This window comes from Aquarana catesbeiana, linkage group LG02 (assembly GCF_042186555.1).
Source record: "Aquarana catesbeiana isolate 2022-GZ linkage group LG02, ASM4218655v1, whole genome shotgun sequence".
Classification (NCBI taxonomy): Eukaryota; Metazoa; Chordata; class Amphibia; order Anura; family Ranidae; genus Aquarana; species Aquarana catesbeiana.
Genome location: NC_133325.1, coordinates 272,287,136 through 272,310,249, shown reverse-complemented (window position 1 = coordinate 272,310,249; position 23,114 = coordinate 272,287,136). Strand labels below are relative to the sequence as shown.

The 23,114-nt window shown below is 43.6% G+C and overlaps 1 protein-coding gene across 3 annotated transcripts in view; it reads right to left on the bottom strand.

The window, feature by feature from the left end:
- Positions 1–23,114, bottom strand: part of NALCN (sodium leak channel, non-selective) — a 948,399-nt gene that overhangs the window by 880,210 nt on the left and 45,075 nt on the right. For 2 of the 3 annotated variants that reach the window (XM_073614437.1, XM_073614436.1), the window contains exon 2: positions 17,716–17,864. The exons of the other annotated variant lie outside the window; for it this stretch is intronic. In XM_073614437.1, coding sequence (XP_073470538.1) covers positions 17,716–17,718 — 3 coding nt within the window. In that variant the 5' untranslated portion in view covers positions 17,719–17,864. The remainder of the gene's footprint in view (positions 1–17,715; positions 17,865–23,114) is intronic. 3 annotated transcript variants of the gene reach the window in all.

The following is a 23,114-nucleotide window of genomic DNA, read 5'->3' as shown; positions in this document are numbered from 1 at the left end:
GTCCGAAATTTAAAGGGATATTACACTTTTATTGTTTGACTTTAAGCATTATTAAAATCACTGCTCCCAAAAAAAGGGCCGTTTTTAAAACTTTTTTTTGCATTGATCCTTGTCCCCTGGGGCAGGACCCAGGTCCCCAAACACTTTTTATGACAATAAACTTGCATATAAGCCTTTAAAATGAGCACTTTTCAATATTCATGTTCGTGTCCCATAGACTTTAACGGTGTTCGCGTGTTTGAACGAATTTTTTGCCTGTTCGCAAGTTCTGGTGCGAACTGAACAGGGGGGGTGTTCGGCTCATCCCTAGCGCTGGTAAAATAATGAAAAATAAAATTGTATATAAATGTATATATAAGTGATAAAAGCTGCAACCAAAACGGTGATCTCTCACTAATAAATATGAAAAATAAAATATATGGTGCGCTAATATCCTAAATGCTGATAATGATAAGTGCTTTGTGCTGTAGTGATTCCTATAAATTGCTAAACCACTATATAAAGTGCCAAGTGTTTCAGGATAGCTAGTGATTAACAAATAGAGACAAATGTGCTAAATGTTGAATGTGCACAATGAACTAATTCCCACTATAGTGGTAAATACAACAAAAATGTAAAAAATACATGTTTAAACCAATCACATCCAAAGTAAATCCTGCTGGTAACATAAAACCAGGTATATACACTATTGAAATAGCAATGAACTAGATATCAATGATATTAGCCAATTATCAGCAGAGAGTACGTATTAAAAAGTCCTGTCCATTGTTGTTTCTGCTGGTGAAACTGCAGCCAGGTAAAAAGGCATAAGAAATCTATAGCAAAAATTAAAATAACAGATCCTCCAGAGAATGGCTACCACATACGATGGCTTGAAGATAAAATTTAAACAGCTGGTTCGATCACCCCTTTCTAGTAATGATCTCCATATCTTCCAGAGCTCAAACATATAACAAAAGAGAAAACAATAGTGTGGTATTGCAGAAACTGGTGTCAGCTGTCTAAAGCTGATACTCTCACATGCGTTCACTGATAAAGCAGCGTGTATGGCAGTCAGGCTCACTACTCCTCACAGCTCGTCCGAGTAGCTGCACACTCGTGGCTGACGTCGCTGGCTCCTCCTCCCAACGCGTTGCGTCAAAGGTCACGTGACATTCTCAAGGGAAATCTGACTGTCATACACGCTGCTTTATCAGTGAACGCATGTGAGTGTATCAGCTTTAGACAGCTGACACCAGTTTCTGCAATATCACACTATTGTTTTCTCTTTTGTTATATGTTTGAGCTCTGGAAGATATGGAGACTATTACTAGAAAGTGGTGATCGAACCAGCTGTTTAAATTTTATCTTCAAGCCATCGTATATGGTAGCCATTCTCTCAATCCACCAGACAGAAAGGCAAGAGTTGTAAAGCCAGCAGCTTTGCCAAGCTTGGATTTAGATGCTGGGCATGTGGGTTGTGGCGATTTTTTTTTTTTTTTCCCGCTGAAGCAGATGGGGCAGAGAAATTTGCCAGCTATAGTCTACAGCTGGTGGTGTGCTACTGGCAGACGTGCTGCAAGGACCTGGGATACCCTGCGCTATACCATCATCCCTGTCAGTGGAGGCTGCTGAGAGGTCATGAGGTATAGCGGGGGTAGACTGGAAGGGTGAGGAGTGAGGAGGGGCAGAATTGCGTCCCTTTTGTGTGGCTTTCAGGTGCTCTTAGCAACGGGCTGAGCGGTGGGAGGTTAAATGCCTTGTCACGCATGTGGTACCCAAATGGCCGGTGTTTTTGGCCAAGCTTGATCTGCTTGAGGCAAAGTTTGCAAATTGCAACAGTGCGATTGGCTGCACATGTGCTAAAAAAGGCCCAAACAGCTGAGCTGTAGGAAGTGGGCTGGGAAATAACAACTCCACAATCTGATGGAATAGGGTAGCTGCTCTCTATACTTCCATGATGGCTGCCCCTTTGGGGTCGTGCCTCACCCTCACTTTCCTCCTCTGCTCTATCCGGCACCCAAGTCACATCAGTGACCTCATTATCATCATCCCCTCCATCCTCATTATCACTGGAGACAACTCCAGTAAGCTGCGGCTGGGGGAACATGACTGCAAATTTGTTGTTTACCAGTGTTCTCCCCTCTCTGTAGGCTCATGTCCCTACCTTCTTCAACCTCAGAACCAACATCAGAATCAAGTAATGGCTGTGAATGGTCAAGGAGGAAGTGGCTAACGCTGTGTTCAAAGAACTCAGCTGACTCCTCCATGCCTGATGCTAGGGCTATGGCAAAAGTAGATGTGGACAAGGAGGCAGAATAAGCCACTCTTGCAGCTGCTGTGGACTGTTCACTAGTCTCTGCTTCAGTGAGGGAGGATGAGGAGGATAAGGATGGTTTAGTAAGCCAGTCCACCACCTCCTCTGCATACTGTGGCAGGATAGCACGGACAACATCACTAAACAGAGGAAATGGGGCCCTGCCTGAGGACGGATCACATCCACCATTGCCTGTGAACACATACACTGCTTGCCCCCTCATAGTGCCATGGGGACTTTTGCCTCTCCTTGTTGGCCTCCCAGACATGATGGGGGGAGCGCTTATTAACAAAATGTAATAAAGATGTGGAAATGTGTACGTGGATTTACTTTAATCAATGGAAAGTGATATTTGGTGCACTTTAACTTGAGTACTCACTAACAATAATTTACAAAGCCATCCATAACTCTGCCCCCAGCTACATCACTAACCTAGTCCCAAAATACCAACCAAGCCTCTCTCTTCGGTCATCCCAAGACCTCCTACTCTCTAGCTCCCTTGTCACCTCCTCCCATGCTCGTCTCTAGGATTTCTCCAGAGCTTCTCCCATCCTTTGGAACTCCCTACCCCAATCTGTCTGACTCAATCCCCTAATCTATCAATCTTTAGGCGATCCCTGAAAACCCTTCTCTTCAAAGAAGTCTATCCTGCTTCTAACTAACACTGTTTTACTTCCTCCATCAGCTCATCCCCCACAGCTATTACCTTTTGTATCAATTGACCCTTCCTTTTTAAATTGTAAGCTCTAACGAGCAGGGCTCTCTGATTCCTCTTGTACCAAATTGTAATGTAACTGTAATGTCTGCCCTCATGTTGTAAAGCTCTGCGCAAACTGTTGGCGCTATATAAAACCTGTCTAATAATAATAAATAACTTGGGGTAAACTGTGATGATGTGCAAACAAAATAATCATTCAATTAATTAATGTGAAATCCCCCAAAAATTATAAACTCCAATTTACACATGTGCAAAAAATGAGAGTCTCAAATGAATGCCAAATCACCACCATACTGTTACAAATATTATGTTGAATCAAATCTTCACCATAAGAGACTCTTACTGGAACAGATAGACCCTATAAGGCCCCATTCACACTAGCGCGTTTTTTGATGCATTTTGCATTTTGCAGAAATGCATGGGAATTTTTTAACATGGGTTCCTATGGAACATGTTCACATCAATGCTTTTTTGTATCTCTGCGTTTTTAGAAAGGGTCGGGGACTTTTTTTCATGCAAAAAGCAGCGTTTTGCATGTAATGGTTTTCAATGGACAAGCATCAAAAACGCAAGTGCACCGTTTTTGCAGCGTTTTTGATGCGTTTTTGGTGCGTTTTTGGTGCGTTTTTGCCGTTTTTTTTTTTTTGTAATTTTTTTTTAAGACTGTAAAAAAAAATGAAAAAAAAAAAAAAAAAAAAAAAACGCAAAATGCAAATCGCGGCAAAAACGCGGCAAAAACGCCGCAAAAACGCGGCATAAAAGCGGCTCAAAAACGTGGCAAGCATGAAAAAAAAACCTCCAAAAACGCTCAAAAGCAACATGCATAGGTGTGAATCGAGCCTTACAGAGTCAAATCAGCCTGAAAATGATAGCCTCATTATGAAGGAGTTCAACCCGTGCTGCTTGGCTGGAATTCTGCAATGTCTCCCACTTTCCAGTGTATGCTAAAATCAATGGCCACCCATATATTTCACGAGATCCACTGCTGCACTGATAGAAGTGAAACTTCTTAGAAGTTTCACTTCTGTCAGTGTCTCTAACTATCAGTGCAGCAGTGGATCTCGTGAAAAACCTGTATACGGGTTTTGTTTTTTGAAATTCACATTAATTGAGTGATTATTTTGATTGCACATCACAGTCTAGCGTGGCAAGTTATTTATTTATTTTCATTTGTTGCCTTCAAACATCATGGCATCCAGTAATTTTGAAGCAATAGAGCAAAAAGTAGAAAAATAGACAGTTAAACATAAAAACTCAAAAAATATATAAACGTATATATGCGTGTTGCCACAAACAGCTGCCAAGTGTTCCCACACCTAAAAAATGCATAATATTGAAAAGTGCAGCGCAACAGTGTGAATAACTGTAAAAAAGAAAAAAAAAAACACAAAAGTATCAGACACTCAGTGAAAGGTAATAATAAAGTCCATAAATATCTGATCAAACATGATTTTTCTTTTTTAGTTATTCACAGTGTTGCGCTGCACTTTTTGATATTAGGCAGTTAAGCATAACTGGGAAAATGAAGAAAGCATGCCAAATATGTTACAAGTAGAATATAAGTTAATATGTGCTTTATTTTTTAAATTGATATTTTCAAATACAGTATGGCGTCATTACAAACTTCCAAGGTTCAAAAGGGCTCCTTCATCTGACAGATTATTGCCTTTTTGAGGCTTCCATTGATTTCTACTTTGGTTAGCCGCTAAAGGTACTGTATCACTTTAAACCTTATGTTATGTTAATCTGTAAAAATAATAGACTCTTTTATTTTCTTTGACACTAAATTACCAGCTATTTTACCCAGTTAAATTGTGTCCACAAAAGATATTGTACATTTTTATTTTCTGGATAACATTTTGGAATGTTCAGCTGGAATCCCTCTGATTATTAAATAGACAATATATAAGGGGCATGGATGACTGTGGAGCTGCTTGGACATGTCTGACTGAGCTCTGGCTTCTAGGGGTGCTTACAGTGGACTTTTCACACTACATGCTGAAGAGAAGGAAGTCCTAGAACCTCATCCACGATTGCCAGGTGTCTGATATTCAGGTGTTTTTTGGCCCTCTGGCATTGGCGGTACCAGTGTGGCTTGATCCCAACATGGTGCCTTCTTCGTCTTCATTACTGAAGGCAGGGAGACACCAATACAACAGGGGAGAGGATCACCCTCTGTGTACCACTTCAGAGTCTGGGTGATGGGGCTAACTCACCTATGCAGCATCTAATCCTCTCTACTCTCCTGTCAGCTCTGAAAGCTCTGGTGCCTCCATTGTTGAATTGCTGCATCTGCAGACATATAGGTTATGCTTTCCATGTTGCCCACCAGGCTGGAGTTATATCAATGGGCCACACTCATTGAAACCTCCCTGAAAGCTGAGGTTGAGACCATGAAGTCTCAAGTAGCTGCCAACAAAACTAAACTAACAGCACTGGACTCTCGGCTGAATACCCAGGGCTCCTGCATCTCGTCCCTGGAGTCGGCCACAAAGCAGGTATAGAGGAGGCTCACACACCTTCAGCTGTGGGTGGAGGACAGTGAAATCAGAAGCAACATAGGACTCCGTGGCATCCTAGAGGCTACCTTGGTGTCTGATGTCAAACGCAAGGCAATTGCGACCCTGAATCGGTACCTGGACTGGGACCGTGAGATGGAATTAGAACTAGATCGTATGCAATGAGTCTCAGGCCCTAGGAAGCCCAGACAGGCCTTTCCAAGGGATGTATTACACAGGGTGCAATTTTTCATGATGAAGGAAATTTCCAATAATCCCTCCAATTTCAGTCCAAAATCGGTTGGTGGCTGCTGATAAAGCTGCAGGCCAGCTACACTGTCATAAACCAGATGTGACCAGAACTGTGTGACTGCAACAGAATGAACCAGACATAAATAGGTGAAAGTAAGTTTATTTAAGGAAAATGCATATGTGAACACACCACCAATACAGAGTGAACAACCAAACAATCAGTGATATAAAACCAACCAGCATATGTAGCAAGAGGGAGTACCAAAATCATAGTCAAGCCAGGCCGGGGTCATAAACAGGGAATCAGTAGCTGGGAAGGGAGATAAACAGGACAAGAGAGGATGGATGGATACAGGAGGGACGGGTCAGGTACAAGGCTCAGAGTCCAGAGTCCAGGGTTCAGGTTTCAGGTAACAGACAGGAAACAGGATCAACAGGTTCCAGATTCCAGGAATCAGGGTTCAGGTTCGGGTTCAGGTTACAGGATCAGACTACAGGATCAGGGTAACAGGATGCAGATCAGGGCTCAAGGACAATACCAGGGCAACATAAGTGTGCAATTGCCGGGTATTTATACTGCAGCTCTGCTAATTAACGTCAGGTGACACCTGTCTGCAGAGGGGAATACCTGCTCCATACTGCCAGGATCCATCCGCTGTGGACGCCAGTACTGCAGCCCAAAGATGACATATTATTAACAGGGAAAAGCTCTCCTGACAGTTCCAAACTGCCAGGAGACACCTGCTGGTGGACTTCAGTACTGCATGCCAAATAACAGATATTACCAGCGGATGGAACATTTCCTGACAGTACCCCCCCTCAAAGGAGCGGCCTCCGGACGCTCCAACTGGTTGTAATTGTCCATAGTCTATGGCATCAAGCAGAACAACAGATGGGGGTACATCAGGCTGGGCCACAGGCACTTCAGGCGGGGCACCAGGTACCTCAGGGCAGACAGCGGGCACATCAGGCCAGACAGCGGGCTCCGGGTCCTTGAACTGGGCAGCAGGCTCATCGGACTGGACAGCGGGTACCGAGACATCAGACCAGGCAGCAGGTACTGGACCCTCAATCTGGACAGCGGGCACAGGCATTGGTACAACAGGCTGAGTAGCAGACACTGGCACCTCAGGCTGGGCAGCGGACGGTGGCACAACAGGTTGGGCAGCAGACGGTGGCACAGCAGGCTGGGCAGCAGATGGTGGCACAACAGGCTGGGCAGCAGACGGTGGCACAACAGGCTGGGCAGCAGACGGTGGCACAACAAGCTGGGCAGCAGGCATGGGCACTTCAAGCTGGGCAGCAGACGGTGGCACAACAAGCTGGGCAGCAGACGGTGGCACAACAGGCTGGGCAGCAGACGGTGGCACAACAAGCTGGGCAGCAGGCATGGGCACTTCAAGCTGGGCAGCAGGCATGGGCACTTCAAGCTGGGCAGCAGACGGTGGCACAACAAGCTGGGCAGCAGACGGTGGCACAACAGGCTGGGCAGCAGACGGTGGCACAACAAGCTGGGCAGCAGGCATGTGCACTTCAAGCTGGGCAGCAGGCATGGGCACTTCAAGCTGGGCAGCAGGCATGGGCACTTCAAGCTGGGCAGCAGGCATGGGCACTTCAAGCTGGGCAGCAGACGGTGGCACAACAAGCTGGGCAGCAGACGGTGGCACAACAGGCTGGGCAGCAGACGGTGGCACAACAAGCTGGGCAGCAGGCATGGGCACTTCAAGCTGGGCAGCAGGCATGGGCACTTCAAGCTGCGCAGCAGACGGTGGCACAACAAGCTGGGCAGCAGACGGTGGCACAACAGGCTGGGCAGCAGACGGTGGCACAACAAGCTGGGCAGCAGGCATGGGCACTTCAAGCTGGGCAGCAGGCATGGGCACTTCAAGCTGGGAAGCAGGCATGGGCACTTCAAGCTGGGAAGCAGGCATGGGCACTTCAAGCTGGGAAGCAGGCATGGGCACTTCAAGCTGGGAAGCAGGCATGGGCACTTCCAGCTCGGCAGCAGGCATGGGCACTTCCAGCTCGGCAGCAGGCATGGGCACTTCAAGCTCGGCAGCGGGCTCATCAGGCTGGAGAGTGGGCACATCAGACTGGAGAGCAGGCTCATCAAGCTGGAGAGCAGGCACTGGCACTTCCGGCTGGAACACTGGCACCGAGACGTCAGGCTGGGAGGCAGGCACCGAGACGTCAGGCTGGGAGGCAGGCACCGAGACGTCAGGCTGGGAGGCAGGCACCGAGACGTCAGGCTGGGAGGCAGGCACCGAGACGTAAGGCTGGAAGGCAGGCGCCGAAACGTCAGGCTGGAAGGCAGGCACCGAGGCGTCAGGCTGGCAGGCAGGCACCGAGGTGTCAGGCTGGAAGGCAGGCACCGAGGCGTCAGGCTGGAAGGCAGGCACCGAGGCGTCAGGCTGGAAGGCAGGCACCGAGGCGTCAGGCTGGAAGGCAGGCACCGAGACGTCAGGCTGGAAGGCAGGCACCGAGACATCAGGCTGGAAGGCAGGCACCGAGACATCAGGCTGGAAGGCAGGCACCGAGACGTCAGGCTGGATTGGATTAGCTGGTGCGGAGGCAGGTTGGGTTACTGGCAGGATTGTCTTGGTTGGAAAAAACTTTCGTTTTTTCTTTGGCTTAGCCACTGAAGCTCTGTAGGTGAGGGGTGCAGCAGACTGGAAAGGAGGATTTGGATATGGCAGAGAAGAGGTAACAGTAGCTGGACAAAGTACCTGTGCATTTGTGGGCAGCTGAGAAGAGACAGGTGGGTTGAATGCAGGATAGGTACAGGGAGCAGAGACTGGATATGAATATTTGGTTGGCAGCAGCGTATACTGAGCTGCACTGCAGTTGACACGGGTGATGGGGAAACATACATTTGGGTAGGCTGGTGTTTGGTGGCAGAGGTGGTTTGTTTGGCTGGAGCTGCTTGCATCATGTCAGACCATGCTGAAAGTATAGGTTGTACAAACTGTGCTTTTAAATCTCCCTGTCTAACAAAAGACTGAGCAGACACAATACACTCCGCAATCACCTGTGGGGAACAGGCTGAATAGTGCTCACAAAAATCGGCTGGATCATCTTCAAAAAGCCACACTAGGGATACAACCTGATTCAAATCAAAAGGAGGAGTGAAATCATCACGGCCCTCTGGAATACAGGGCAGGGCCAGCTCAGTACAGATCTTGATCAAAGGCTGCACCTCCCCAAACAATATATAACCCTGATCGACCAGTGAGTGAGCCAAACGTATAGTGGCAAACAACAGGTCACTAGACCATCCTTTCAAAGCCTGGCAGAAATAATCACTACTTTCAGATGCCAGCAGAGAAAAATAAATAACCTCATCGGCATTCATGTTTGCAACCAACTGAATCAAAATGGTTCCCCAGTGCAGCCACTTCTGGTCAGGGATGGCCCTGGTATTCTGTCATAAACCAGATGTGACCAGAACTGTGTGACTGCAACAGAATGAACCAGACATAAATAGGTGAAAGTAAGTTTATTTAAGGAAAATGCATATGTGAACACACCACCAATACAGAGTGAACAACCAAACAATCAGTGATATAAAACCAACCAGCATATGTAGCAAGAGGGAGTACCAGAATCGTAGTCAAGCCAGGCTGGGGTCATAAACAGGGAATCAGTAGCTGGGAAGGGAGATAAACAGGACAAGAGAGGATGGATGGATACAGGAGGGACGGGTCAGGTACAAGGCTCAGAGTCCAGAGTCCAGGGTTCAGGGTTCAGGTAACGGACAGGAAACAGGATCAACAGGTTCCAGGTTCCAGGAATCAGGGTTCAGGTTCGGGTTCAGGTTCGGGTTCAGGTTACAGGATCAGACTACAGGATCAGGGTAACAGGATGCAGATCAGGGCTCAAGGACAATACCAGGGCAACATAAGTGTGCAATTGCCGGGTATTTATACTGCAGCTCTGCTAATTAACGTCAGGTGACACCTGTCTGCAGAGGGGAATACCTGCTCCATACTGCCAGGATCCATCCGCTGGTGGACGCCAGTACTGTGGGTCAAAGATGACATAACATTAACAGGGAAAAGCTCTCCTGACAGTTCCAAACTGCCAGGAGACACCTGCTGGTGGACCTCAGTACTGCATGCCAAATAACAGATATTACCAGCGGATGGAACATTTCCTGACATACACTGAGTGTTATTTTTAGTAAACAAACCCTAACAAGGTTCTCCCCCCATTTAGCAGGTCTCCTTGGTTTTAGGTAGTATGTTATTGGTGAGTGAGTGGCCTGTATCATCCTGTTTTCTCTGGTCATTAGAGTTTTTGGGATGGAGAACAGACTTTGGCAATGGGACTAGATCTCCTGATCTCGGGGGTACTTTTCTAGCCTTGGCTGGTTGCTTGCCCAATGTAGCTTCCAGAGTAGAGAAATCAAATTTCCAGCAGGCAGGACCCAGCATCTTCTTTTTCTGCACACACTTTGCTATAATGTTTTCCAGTTGTATTTTTTTTTATGTTGTATGTGTGACTTTAATTGTGAGCTTGAGATCATGATGTCAGGTACTTTCTAGGCACTCTTTATCAGGAGTAAGGTATAAGGTTATAACATGTTTAAGGTGTTGGGGATGTCATCTTTGCTCAGGCAACCCCAGTCATTGTCCCCGGAGTAATTTTTACCATACTAATGTATGGTACCTACTGGCCTATACCACATTAAATGTTCATTTTCAACTGCCCCTAGCCTGACCTCAATAGGTCTTGTGGGCTTCTGGGGCAGCCACCTACAATATGTTCGATAAGAGATGTGGGAAGCTGGGTCCCCATTATGGGGGTTTGCCTATTTATATGCCTGTGCATCTATTTAGACTACCTGCCATTGTGGTCCTCATGCCTTTGGCCCAGTGGGGGTCCATTATTAAGTCTATGATTATGAAGCAATCATTATCCATTATCATGCATCCAGCGCCTTGAGGCGATTCAGTTCGCATTTGCAGCGCTTTATAAATCATTCATTCATTCATTCATTCATTATGACGGTTTACATGTTGTATTTTTTCTCCTTTTTTTGACATGCCAATCAGGCTGGACCTCTAAAAGTTATTCATTCTCCTTTAGCCAACATTCTTCGTGGGGAGCCTTAGGGGTGGACGATGGCTGAATTTCCGATTTTCCTTGCCCTTCCTCCCATGCACTCCTCATCAAGCTCCTAAGCATCCCTGGGTTTGATTTAAAGGCATTACGATGTACCCATATAGGGACCGGACATCTTAATGCAGTTTCCGCTTTCACCTTGCATAGGCCTTGGTCCTACTTTAGGTATGCAGAACAGGGTGCGTGTGATTACTATACATCCCTTTGTTTTCTCTCTGCTATTCCTACCATCACATCTTGTCTACTGGCTCATTTCCTTTCTTCTTGTTATCCTCCTTTTCTTTCATTCCTCTTCAGTTTCTCCCTATTCCCCTTTTTTCTACCCACCCCTACTCCTGGTCCACCTTGATTTAACTCTGGTGGTATGCCTCAACTGTTACATAGTTACATAGTTACATAGAAGGTGAGGTTGAAAAAAGACACAAGTCCATCAAGTCCAACCTATGTCCAACCTAACTGCTTTTCACATCCCTAAATGTGAGGGGATTGCACACCCCTGAAAAGTGTTCTCAAGTCCTGGGAGACATTTGGAGAATGCTTTCCCAAATTACAATTGGGAGGCCCCACACCTCTCCAATTTCGGTTATCCAACCATATATCAGAGTTTTAGTAACAAAATGAAGTGGACGCTGTATAGAAAAATAAGCAGCTTAGCACACAAAAGTGAATATACAGTATCTCACAAAAGTAAGTACACCCCTCACATTTTTGTAAATATTTGATTATATCTTTTCATGTGACAACACCGAAGAAATGACACTTTGCTACAATGTAAAGTAGTGAGTGTACAGCTTGTATAACAGTGTCAATTTGCTGTCCCCTCAAAATAACTAAACAAACAGCCATTAAGGTCTAAACCGCTGGCAACAAAAAGTGAATACACCCCTAAGTGAAAATGTCCAATTTGGGCCCAAAGTGTCAATATTTTGTGTGGTCACCATTATTTTCCAGCACTGCCTTAACCCTCTTGGACATGGAGTTCACCAGAGCTTCACAGGTTGCCAATGGAGTCCTCTTCCACTCATCCATGATGACATCACGGAGCTGGTGGATGTTAGAGACCTTGCACTCCTCCACCTTCCACTTGAGGATGCCCCACAGATGCTCAATAGGGTTTAGATCTGGAGACATGCTTGGCCAATCCATCACCTTTACCCTCAGCTTCTTTAGCGAGGCAGTGGTCGTCTTGGAGGTGTGTTTGGGGTTGTTATCATATTGGAATACTGCCTTGCGGCCCAGTCTTCGAAGGGAGGGGATCATGTTGGCATTCATGGTTCCCTCAATGAGCTGTGGCTCCCCAGTGCCGGCAGCATTCATGCAGCCCCAGACCATGACACCACCATGCTTGACTGAAGTAGGCAAGACACACTTGTCTTTGTGCTCCTCACCTGTTTGCCGCCACACACGCTTGACACCATTTGAACCAAATAAGTTTATCTTAGTCTCATTAGATCACAGGACATGGTCCCAGTAATCCATGTCCTTAGTCTGCTTGTCTTCAAACTGCGGGCTTTCTTGTGCATCATCTTTAGAAGAGGCTTCCTTCTGGAATGACAGCCTTGCAGACCAATTTGATGCAGTGTGCGGCGTATGGTCTGAGCACTGACAGGCTGAATGCCCACCCCTTCAACCTCTGCAGCAATGCTGGCAGCACTCATATGTCTATTTCCCAAAGACAACCTTTGGATAGGACGCTGAGCACCTGCACTCAACCTTTTTGGTCAACCATGGCGAGGTCTGTTCTGAGTGGAACCTGTCCTGTTAAATCGCTGTATGGTCTTTGTCACCGTGCTGCAACTCATATTCAGGGTCCTGGCAATCTTTTTATAGCCTAGGTCATCTTTATGTAGAGAAACAATTTTTTATTTCAGATTCTCAGAGTTCTTTTCCATGTGGTGCCATGTTGAACTTCCAGTGACCAGTATGAGAACGTGAGAGCGATGACACCAAATTTAATACACCTGCTCCCCATTCACCCCTGAGACCTTGTAACACTAATGAGTCACATGACATGGCAGAAACAGCAGCTACTCTTGTAAGTTTTTTCTGGACAATTTTTATCTTTTTATGCTGCACTATGTGAGCATCATTTGGGCTTCCGGTTGCGACCTTTTTTTATACAGTGTATGGCTCCTTTGGATATCATCACCTGATCGTTACACTAGGGCAGGGGCCATTATGCTTCATAGCAAGTGATCATTGTGCATTGATGTTCACCATTCGTGGATAATCCCTCTGGAATTCATCATCTGATTACAACATCTGAGCAGGAGGCCACTTTGCTTCACAGCAATAATTCTAGGCTCATTGATGTCCGCTATCTGGTGAGTGTCTAGATTGTCTAGATTGGTGGAGGTGCATGTTTGTGGCTGTCCAAATCCACAACACACATCATTGGAATTATTTTGAACACACAGAAGTTTTTCTCCAATCACGTCACTGCACACCATTTTCTGGTTTAAATATCAGAGTTGCTTGCCTGACTGATGGGGGTAAGCATACTTATCTCAAGGATTGCTCAATGGTCCTTCTTTGATTCGGTGTTGAATGAGCTTAGTAGGTCCCTCTTCCTTAAAGTGATTGTAAAGTCTTGTTTTTTTCAATAAAAATAACAAACATGTTATACTTACCTCTGTGCAGTGAATTTGCACAGAGCAGCCCAGATCCCCCTCTTCTTGGGTCCCTCTTTACTACACTTGGCCCCTCCCTCCTGTCGAAGGCCCCCACCCGAGCCAAGTCACAACTTACTGTGTCCATTCAGACACGGAGCTGCAGCCCGGCCCCACCCCCTCTATCCCCTGATTGGCTGGCTGACTTTGATTGACAACATCAGGAGCCAATGGCTCCACTGCTGTGTCTCCGCCAATCAGGAGGGAGCAGACATCGCTGGACAGAGATGAGGCTCAGGTAAGTATTAGGGAGGTTAAGGGGGTCTGCTGCACATAGAAGGCTTTTATCTTAATGCATAGAATGCATTAAGAGTAAAAAACCTTCTGACTTTACAATTCCTTTAAGGGCAGCATCTCGGGTCATAAAGATACCCTCACTAACATATACTGTATGCTTTAATGTTGTCTTAGACCCTCTGGTGAATGTTTCCAGGGGCACATCCCACTTGTCTTATGCAACCTTGAAGACTCAAAAAACTACTTATGTCACTACAACTAGTAGATGACTGGACGATTTTTCACAATGATGTCCGGGACTACACATTTTATTCCCCACTGCACAACTTGTACTTGTTTCTAGATTATTTTCTAGTACAGTAATCACTGCTATCGCTTGTTCAGAAGACATGAGTACTATGATTGTGTCTGCTAATGCCCCTGTTCACATTTTGATTATTCTTGGTGAGTGCTAACAGCCGAAAGATTCTTGATGCTTGAATAACAGCCTTATCCAAAACCTCCAATATGCTCAAGAGGTCCAGCAGGCCTTGTGTGAATTCATCCTTGGATGTTTCACTCTTATTTTTTTGGGAAGCCCACAAATATTTGATCTGGGTTAGTTTGTTAAACTGAGTATGTGGAATAAGCAGGAGAGATAGGCTGCACTGTCCTTCCTGTTAGACCAGGTTTGCACCTTGGAGATGTTACACAAACAATCCCTCATGGCCCAGGCTGCAAGGGATCTTGGGATAGCGAGAGGGAAGTTTCAGGCACTGCTGACAGAAAAGGCAAAGTTCAAACTACCATCAGGCTGTCCACCTCTGCAGGGTCTTAGATTGGATTAAACACACCTCATTAAAATGCCTGATGAGGCTGGAACAGGACACAGCCCCTTGCAAACTCTGCCTTGGCAATATTCCTCCCTCCCTCCAGCAGTCAAATTTCATCCATTAACAGATGTTACTCTAAAGATTCATTGCAACTCTGGCTGTATTCCCTCTCTTAATGCTGATCCTTCTTGTATGTAACGGGTAATTGGGGAAACAGGCTGTCTAATGTTTCTGATCCGTGCTTTAAACAGTTGCTTATTTCCAACCAATTTCAACTCAAGGACTTTGTGAAAAGTATTGTGTAGAAGTCCATCAGGGAAATACAAGTTATGATTCCCCCTTGCCATTTTGACAGTCAGTCACATAGCAGTCAGTGACATATACATTGATCTCAAGTTCAGGAGAGGGTTTTGTCCCTCCTTTCTTTAGCAAATGGGAGTCTGACCTTGGTCCTGAATAAAACAGAGGAGCAGCGGGATCACATTTTGCACACCTGGGATGTTTGGGGGTCCGAATTAAAGGAATTCTTTCAGAAGAGAAATATAGGAGATGTCACTACTAAACACCTTCTGAAAACAGACTTGCAGTCATGCGATTCCTGTGGCTTCAACCATGTAGTTTAGGAGCTCGGACTCTAGTATGATTTCACTTGCTGATTTTTCTAGTTTTGTGGCTCAAGAGACTCAATTCACAAAGCGTTAGCACCAGCCCATGGAACTATCAAACTTAATTGGACTCACCTGAAAATAACTAACCTTTCTTGCAACTAAGGATGTGAGACCACTACCTTTTCAGGACATCAGCAACAGCAGCCTCCATATTAATATCATCATCGGATTTCCTTAAAGCAACCTTGTACTGAGAAAGTATCAAAGTAATGGTGAATCTGTAAGGGAGGCTCTATATGGTATCTGCTCCAACCTGAGGATAGCCTCCTGTGCTCCTGCTGCTGGAACTCTCAGTGAAAAAAATGTGGTGCTTTTTGATAAGATGGCTCCAACAGTGGTCTGTAGATACAGCAGTGGTAAAACTTTATTACTTTAAATATTTTATGTTCAGTACAGGGTTGCTTAAAAACAGTACTCTCTTATGTAGATGTGGCCTTGTGATTTTTGGGTTCCCGTTACATTTTTTTAATGCAGTTAGGGTAGTTTGCAAATTTCTCAGGTGGTGTAGTCACACCAAGACTGCATAGAATTTTATTGTAAGATTTGTCCAAATTGAGGTAAAAGGGGCAGTCAGGCATGTTGGGTGGTGAGAAAAGAGATGCTCCACTCCAACCCCCACAGCTCTCATCCAGCTGCTTAGGCGGGTCTCCTCCAGAATCGGGGGCTTCCGGGCTCTATGCATTTCTCCCCAATATGACTCCAGGTATGTGAAGAATCTCCCCCACCATGTCACTTAGGGAGCTCCACAGTTGGGGGGACAGGTGGCTGCAGAAACACCTTGGCTGTTGAGGTAACCAGTGAGCATGCTTGACTCCACCTCAGGGTGTGTGAGCGGGCAGGAAGGGGATCGATTTGAACCATTGACAAGGAGCACAGCGGTCTAAGAGGTGATGCACTCACTGTCAGAGAAAGCAGTAATGTGGAAAAGCCAATTACAGGGGTAGAAGAGCAGGCACTTGAGTAGGCTGAGTTATCAGATCTGTTATGTTGTATTGGTCCTGGACAGAAGAAGAACAGGCACTTAAGACAGTAGTTGTTTAGAAGGTGTAACTGATCAGAGGTTTGCATAGCATTTTTGCTAGTGTAACTGGTTAATGGTGCGAAAGAGGTGGGGAGAGGATAAGGAAGGAGGAGGAGAAATCACTACTGAAGGCAAAATCTCCCACTGTCAAAAGGAAATTGATTTTGGCATAATCCTTGATAGAAAAACTAAAGTTTGCGAAAAAAAACCCAAGAAGCTCTAACTGAGCTTTTATATACGGTAATTAAAGGATTGGATAGTCTGACTTAATTTTCAAGATATCATTGCACTAAAGGTTCAAATACTTAATCAATAAGTTTTTTGAGATATTGAAATGTTATAATACAGCTTATAACCTACAGTAGTTGTCGTCTGGTGACATTTAAAACCATTCAGGAAGAAATTTAATACGTTTCTAAGGCTTCACGAAGTTATTTTGAGAACTATAAAAAGGAATCTGTTCTTGACTCTTCAGAAAAATATAATGGGTACATGCTATGTATACGCTCATATTCCTAAACGCTAGTATCTAATTGAAGCATCCATTAGCAAGCAATTAGAATTCTTTCTTCATAAGTTAGACCAGTGCTAGTTGGATAGGTAATAATTGCCATGGGTAACTCTTCTTAAAGCGGTTGTAAACCGAGATGAAAAAAAACAAAAAAACCCTGCAGGACAAAGACATAATAAGCTAGTATGCATCGCATACTAGCTCATTATGAAATACTTACCTTAGAACAATGTCGTCTCAGAGCTATTTCCGGGTTTGCGGGCTCTGGCGCTGTGATTGCCGGAGCAAAATCCGCACGGGAGCCGCCAGTAACGGCACAGAAGCTGCAGAAGCTGAAGAAACGGCACGAGTGAGCCGTTTCTTCAGTGCGCATGTGCTGATGACGTTGGCACATGCGGATACAGTGAATATCTCCTAAAGTGTGCAAGTTTAGGAGAAATTCACGGTACCTACAGGTAAGCCTTATTATAGGCTCACCTGTAGGTAAAAGTGGTTATACAGAGTGAGGGTTTACAACCACTTTAAAAATTAGCCCTTCAAAATAAGAACTTTGTATTGTAAAAGGCCACATACTGTATAATAACTCCAGCACAAAGAAACTTATATTATTATGACTTAAGGGTGGTTAAAAAGTGTATGTCCATTGAGCAAACCAAAACTTATATTTGGAAAGATGATGTTCATTATCCAAAGAATTTTCTAAAAAACACCAAGCTGTTTGCTTGCAATGCAAAAGGTATAAAAACAAACATGGCATTTAACCTAATCAAAACGGATACCTGTTAAATGAGATTGTTAAATATGGTTTGAAAACAATCAGAATCAAAAAAGATTCTTTGACTCTATTAAAGCATTTATGAAAAAATATCAAAGTCAAGGCACTTCACATACAATAACAGCAGCACATACCATGCCTCTTTGTTTCTCTGTTGTTCTTCTCTAGCTTTTCCTCTTTTTGTATGCAAGTCCGTCTGCCTTTGTCTGGCTTCTTCCTGCGATGCCTTGCAGTGGTTGAAAGATTACAGAAGCAGCAGCCAGCCCAGTTCCATGCTCTGCAGCTGACATGAAGGTAGGAAGTGGGCAATGTTCACAGGGTGCTGCTGACCTCCCATAACTAGTTAGCCCCCCACCCCAGAAAACACAATTATCAGATACACAACAACAACACCAATCACAACAACCCCTCCCAACATATACATATGGTGAGATGGCAAACACCTAGGATTCTGACACGCATAACAGGTGACATTACAAACATTAGAATGATTTCAAATGTTGCATCCTTGCCTCCAGTATTCCTAAACATGGTAATTAGCATTTCTAATCACTCCAAGCTTACTGCTAGGAAACCCTAAACTGGTGCTACATGTAATAAAGTGAAAAAATCTATTTATGCCTGTCATGACTCCTATGTTTAGAAATCTATTGCAAATCTGATTGTTAATTACACTCATTGCCATTTGTGTTGGAAACATTTCTATTACAGGCACCCTGGATAATGGGTAATATCTATGACAAATGCTGGAGACTTCCACTTATGTCAAAGTGTTTCAAAGTGTTTTTCTCCACTTCTATGCCATCAGATCATCATTTGTGATGCTCAGGTCAGTTGTGTTAGTTAGTAATTGTTTCACTGTCTGAGTTAACCACTAACCAACAAGTATACATTCTATTTTGCCTGTTTAGCCTCTCTGTTAATCAGAACACAATGGTATAAATTATATGCTGTTTTCTTTGAATCTACATCAATTGATAGCTGCTCAAAGACTATATCAGTCTTCCGCTGTCACCCACCTATCAATAATTCTTTGATTATGTCATTTATGTTGTCACTACAACCCCAGTACTATTTACAACCACAGCTGTTTATCAAGCTGTTAGGCACTATAAGACTGTATTCTTTGGGTTAGCGTGTTGTTATTGGTTAAAATGTGCAATTAACACTGAAAGGCCTCCACTAATGCTCCTAGAGTAGCAATTACAGTTTCACTTGGCAAATGCACAAATCAAAATTCCATGGCTTAGATAATATGTGTGATAAGCAACGGTTTGGAAAGTCTGGTTCCATTCATTCTCCAACTTTTAGCTCAACTTCTATTTGGCAAAAACATCACCATTATGAAACCCAGTTTGAATAAAATAATACTAATGAAATGTGTGAAATGTAATTTAAACTGATTATTGAGACATGCTCTTGGATTTTAGGCCCTGGGAAGCATGCTATATTAATGGTTGGGTTGGAAAAACAAAGTATTAGAAAACATTTTTGATCAGGTTTAAAGCAGTAGATGAATGGAAAGCCCACGCGCTTCTCTAAAACCCAGGTACATTATTTTAAAAATTGTGAAACCAATTTGTACCACATTTTACCCTAACAAACATGAAACACATCATATGATTTCTACATATTAGGCTTAATGTACACGGGACGTTTTTACAACCTCTCCTGAACGATTTATCTTGACAGATAACACCCCGCATTTAAAACGTCCATTTTGCCGCGTTTAACAGTGTTTGCGTTTAGAAACGTTTGAAAAAAAATTAGTTTTTTTTTTTTAAATAGCCAAAAATTAAAAACACCTGTAAAACAAAACATGGATAAATGTTTTTAGCCATGTTTAGAAGCGTTTGGCGCTTGAAATGCCTCTAAACTTATCTTTTGAACGCATTTTTTTGGGTTCCAAAAAAAGCCTCTAAACGCAACTGCCTAGAAACGACTATAAACAAACCTGTGTACATGTACTGATAAGATAACATAGAGGAGAGTTCAGGGGCAGCTGAAAAAAAAATGCCCAACTGCTCCTAAACGTCCGTTTACCAGCAGCAGTGTACATGAGGCTTTATGCTGCACCACAGTTTTCTATTCATCTGCTGTATCAGAATTGATAAAAGCCCTTTTGCCTGTAACTGCTCAGAGGATTTTTTGACAGCTGTTATCAAAGGTGTCTTGAGTAAGTGTTTTCAGTATACAGTATATTTTTGATCAGGTTGTATGGTATAATACAGAAAATATATTTGCTTGTGATTTGTACAGATGCATGTAAAAGGTCACCAAACAACTGCTTTAAAAAGTAACTCCACTTTTGTTGAGAAAAAAAATATCTATGATCTATTTACATTGCAGGGCTTTTAACAAACTTTGTTGCTGCATAACCTTTAGTTATTCTGAAGAAATAGCTGTTTGTTTGCCTGTGTCCATGTGCACAGTGAATCTGTATGGGAATGGTTTTAAAGTGATCACTCACCTTCTGTACCTGCAGGGCTCTATTGAGGAAAGTTTCAGGGTCTGCATTCCTTTAGACGTGATTTACATTTTTGTTTCAGGGGATGCCCAAAATCGGACTTATATCTTAGTGCATACTTATGGAAAAATCAGTGAGCCAATCACATAAGCAGGAAATTAAATTTCCGGGGGGGGCATGCTGTACACCATCTGTGTACAGCATGCCTCCAAGTTGCCATATTGCATTGCATTTTACAGAAAGTTACAGTGCTAATACAGTGCTGCGTAGATTAAAAAATTTGTGTCACAATTGTATACACTATATTTGTTTTTATTTGCAAATTTGTTTCCCACAAAAGTAGAGTTACCCTTTAAGGCATACAACAAAAAGTCTTTGTAAATAGTAAATAAACTTTGCGCCTCGTAATTTAAATATAGTGCTCTAAATAGAACAGCTGCTATCCCCACTAAAGTGACAATGTGCTTTAGACCAGGTGAATTATAAACAAAAGGGAGTGCTCAGTGAAAATAAATTACAAATTAAAGAAAAATATATACTATATATATATATATATATATATATATATATATATATATATATATATATATATATATATATATATTGCATTTACCTGATGGGTATTAATGAAATAAAAAAAAAATATGCTACATATATATAGTATATATTTTTAATTCTTTCCACTGAGCGCTCCCTTTTGTTTATAATCAACAAAAAGTCTTTGTTTTCCAACACACAAATCTCTATCTATATAGTTAGGTTACCAAATAGATTTGCTATTTTAAAAGAAATCAAGAAATATGCAAAATTCAATCAGTTATGTGCTTTTGGGATTTTTAAGACTGCAGCAAGAAAGTGCACTGCAATCTCCTGCAATCCCCACTGAGTCTATTAAATGATCATCCTGACACACCTGTCCACATTTCAAAAATGGTTCACCAAAGCAAGCACAGAAAAATACAAACATTAATAATCCACAATTAAATTACCTCTGTGTATACAGAGATGAAAGTCTAAGCCTCCTTGCTGTCCTGATACATAAAAAAAGAATGCAACCCTTTATCTGTAAGAATTTCAGAATGCCTAGCAAACTGTTTTGGTTCTCGGTAGGAATATTTTATAAACATGAACCAGTTCTACTGTGATCCAAAATGACAAAATTTAGGTGACGCTCAGGTACAGAGGTGAAGTCCAACTAGACCACTGTGAGTGCAGGCAGGGATAGGGAGCTAGTCCTAGCTCCAAGCTGCAGCAATGGCAAAGGAAAAGGTCCATAAGCCACTCATTATGAAGTCTCAGCCCGGACTCCAGCCAGGTCATGCCTCCAATGCATTTCGCTCCACCTCTTGGAGTTTAATCATGGGGATCATGATTAGGCTCCAAGGGGTGGAGCGAAATGTGGGCTGAGGCTGCCATTTATCTCACTTCATACACATGGGTCTGCTTCATGATGTGCGGCTTATGGACCTTTTCCTTTGACATGGAATCAGTCCTACTACCTTGCAAATTAATAGTCTTTTTTTTTATGTACAACGCAACATACAAGGGGCCTGATGGGTGTCTGCTAGTTTAGCTAGTTTACTGGGGGATCCACTAACTCATAGATATTTAAATAAGTTCTTAACAGTAAATAAGCTTTAAAAGAAGCCTTATGGGGCGTACACACGGTCGGACTTTTCGTCTACAAAAGTCAGACATAAGCCGACGGACTAAAGCTGGCTGTCAATCCGATCGTGTGTGGGCTTCCCCGGACTTTCAGCGGACTTTTTAAGCCTCAAATCCAACGGACTTTAGATTTGAAACATGCTTCAAATCTTTACGTCGTAACTACGCCGGACCCAGAAATCCGCTCGTCTGTGTGCTAGTCCGACAGACAAAAACCCACGCTAGGGCAGCTTTTGGCTACTGGCTATCAACTTCCTTATTTTGGTCCGGTGTACGTCATCACGTATGAATCCGTCAGACTTTTGTGTGATCGTATGTAGGCAAGTCCGTTCGTAAGAAAGTCTGCCGCAAGTCCGCCAAAAGTCTGCCAAAAGTCCGTCGAAAGTCTGTCGGACTTTTGTAGCCGAAAAGTCCGACCGTGTGTACGCCCCATTAAAGTGTTACTAAACCCAATAATATGAAAATAGTTTGTCTGCCCCTCCCCCTCCCCACAGTGCCCACAGTTTATGAATCTTCTTTTTACATTAAAATACTGCCACTATATACCTTTTTGGATGATCTGTATACCATGGTCACATGATAAACTGCACAGTTTCTCCAGTGCTGAGAGTTCAGGTAGGAGATTTCCACTACAGCCTGTATACACGCCCACATGTGTGATGTCAATATCATGTGACCTGGCTAGCTCTGAGAACAAGTAAATGTTCTCTCCTGCATAAAAGACACAACTGAGCATGTGCAGGTGGGCTACCCTGCCTGTGTTAGCTGGCCTTCCCCAGAAAGACATTGCAGGAGGGGGAGGATCTGTGAATACAGGATAAAACAGCCTTTTTTTACACAATGCAGAGGATTAACCCTTTAAGTTCCACAGTGAGTATAACAAGAATGCTATGCTGCATATACAGACTGATTTTACTGTTTACTGTGGGTTTAGTAACACTTTAACTGAACAACGTAGCTGCAGCCACTGTGCTGCAGCCACACACACTTGACACCATCTGAACCAAATAGGTTTATATTGGTCTAATCCCTATCCTTAGTCTGCTTGTTTTCAGCACATCTAGAGAGTGACATTTTTGCCCATTGTTCTTTGCAAAATAGCATAAGCTCTGTCAGATTAGATGGAGATTGTCTGTCTGTGAACAGAAATTTTCAAATCTTGCCATAGATTCTCAATTGGATTTAGGTCTGGACTTTGACTGGGCCATTCTAATACATGAATATGCATTGATCTAAACCATTCCATTGTAGCTCTGGCTGTATGTTTAGGTTCAATGTCCTGCTGGAAGGTGAACCTCCGCCCCGTATCAAGTCTTTTGCAGACTCTAACAGGTTTTCTTCTAAGATTGCCCTGTATTTGGCTCCATTCATCTTCCCATCAACTCTGACCAGCTTCCCTGT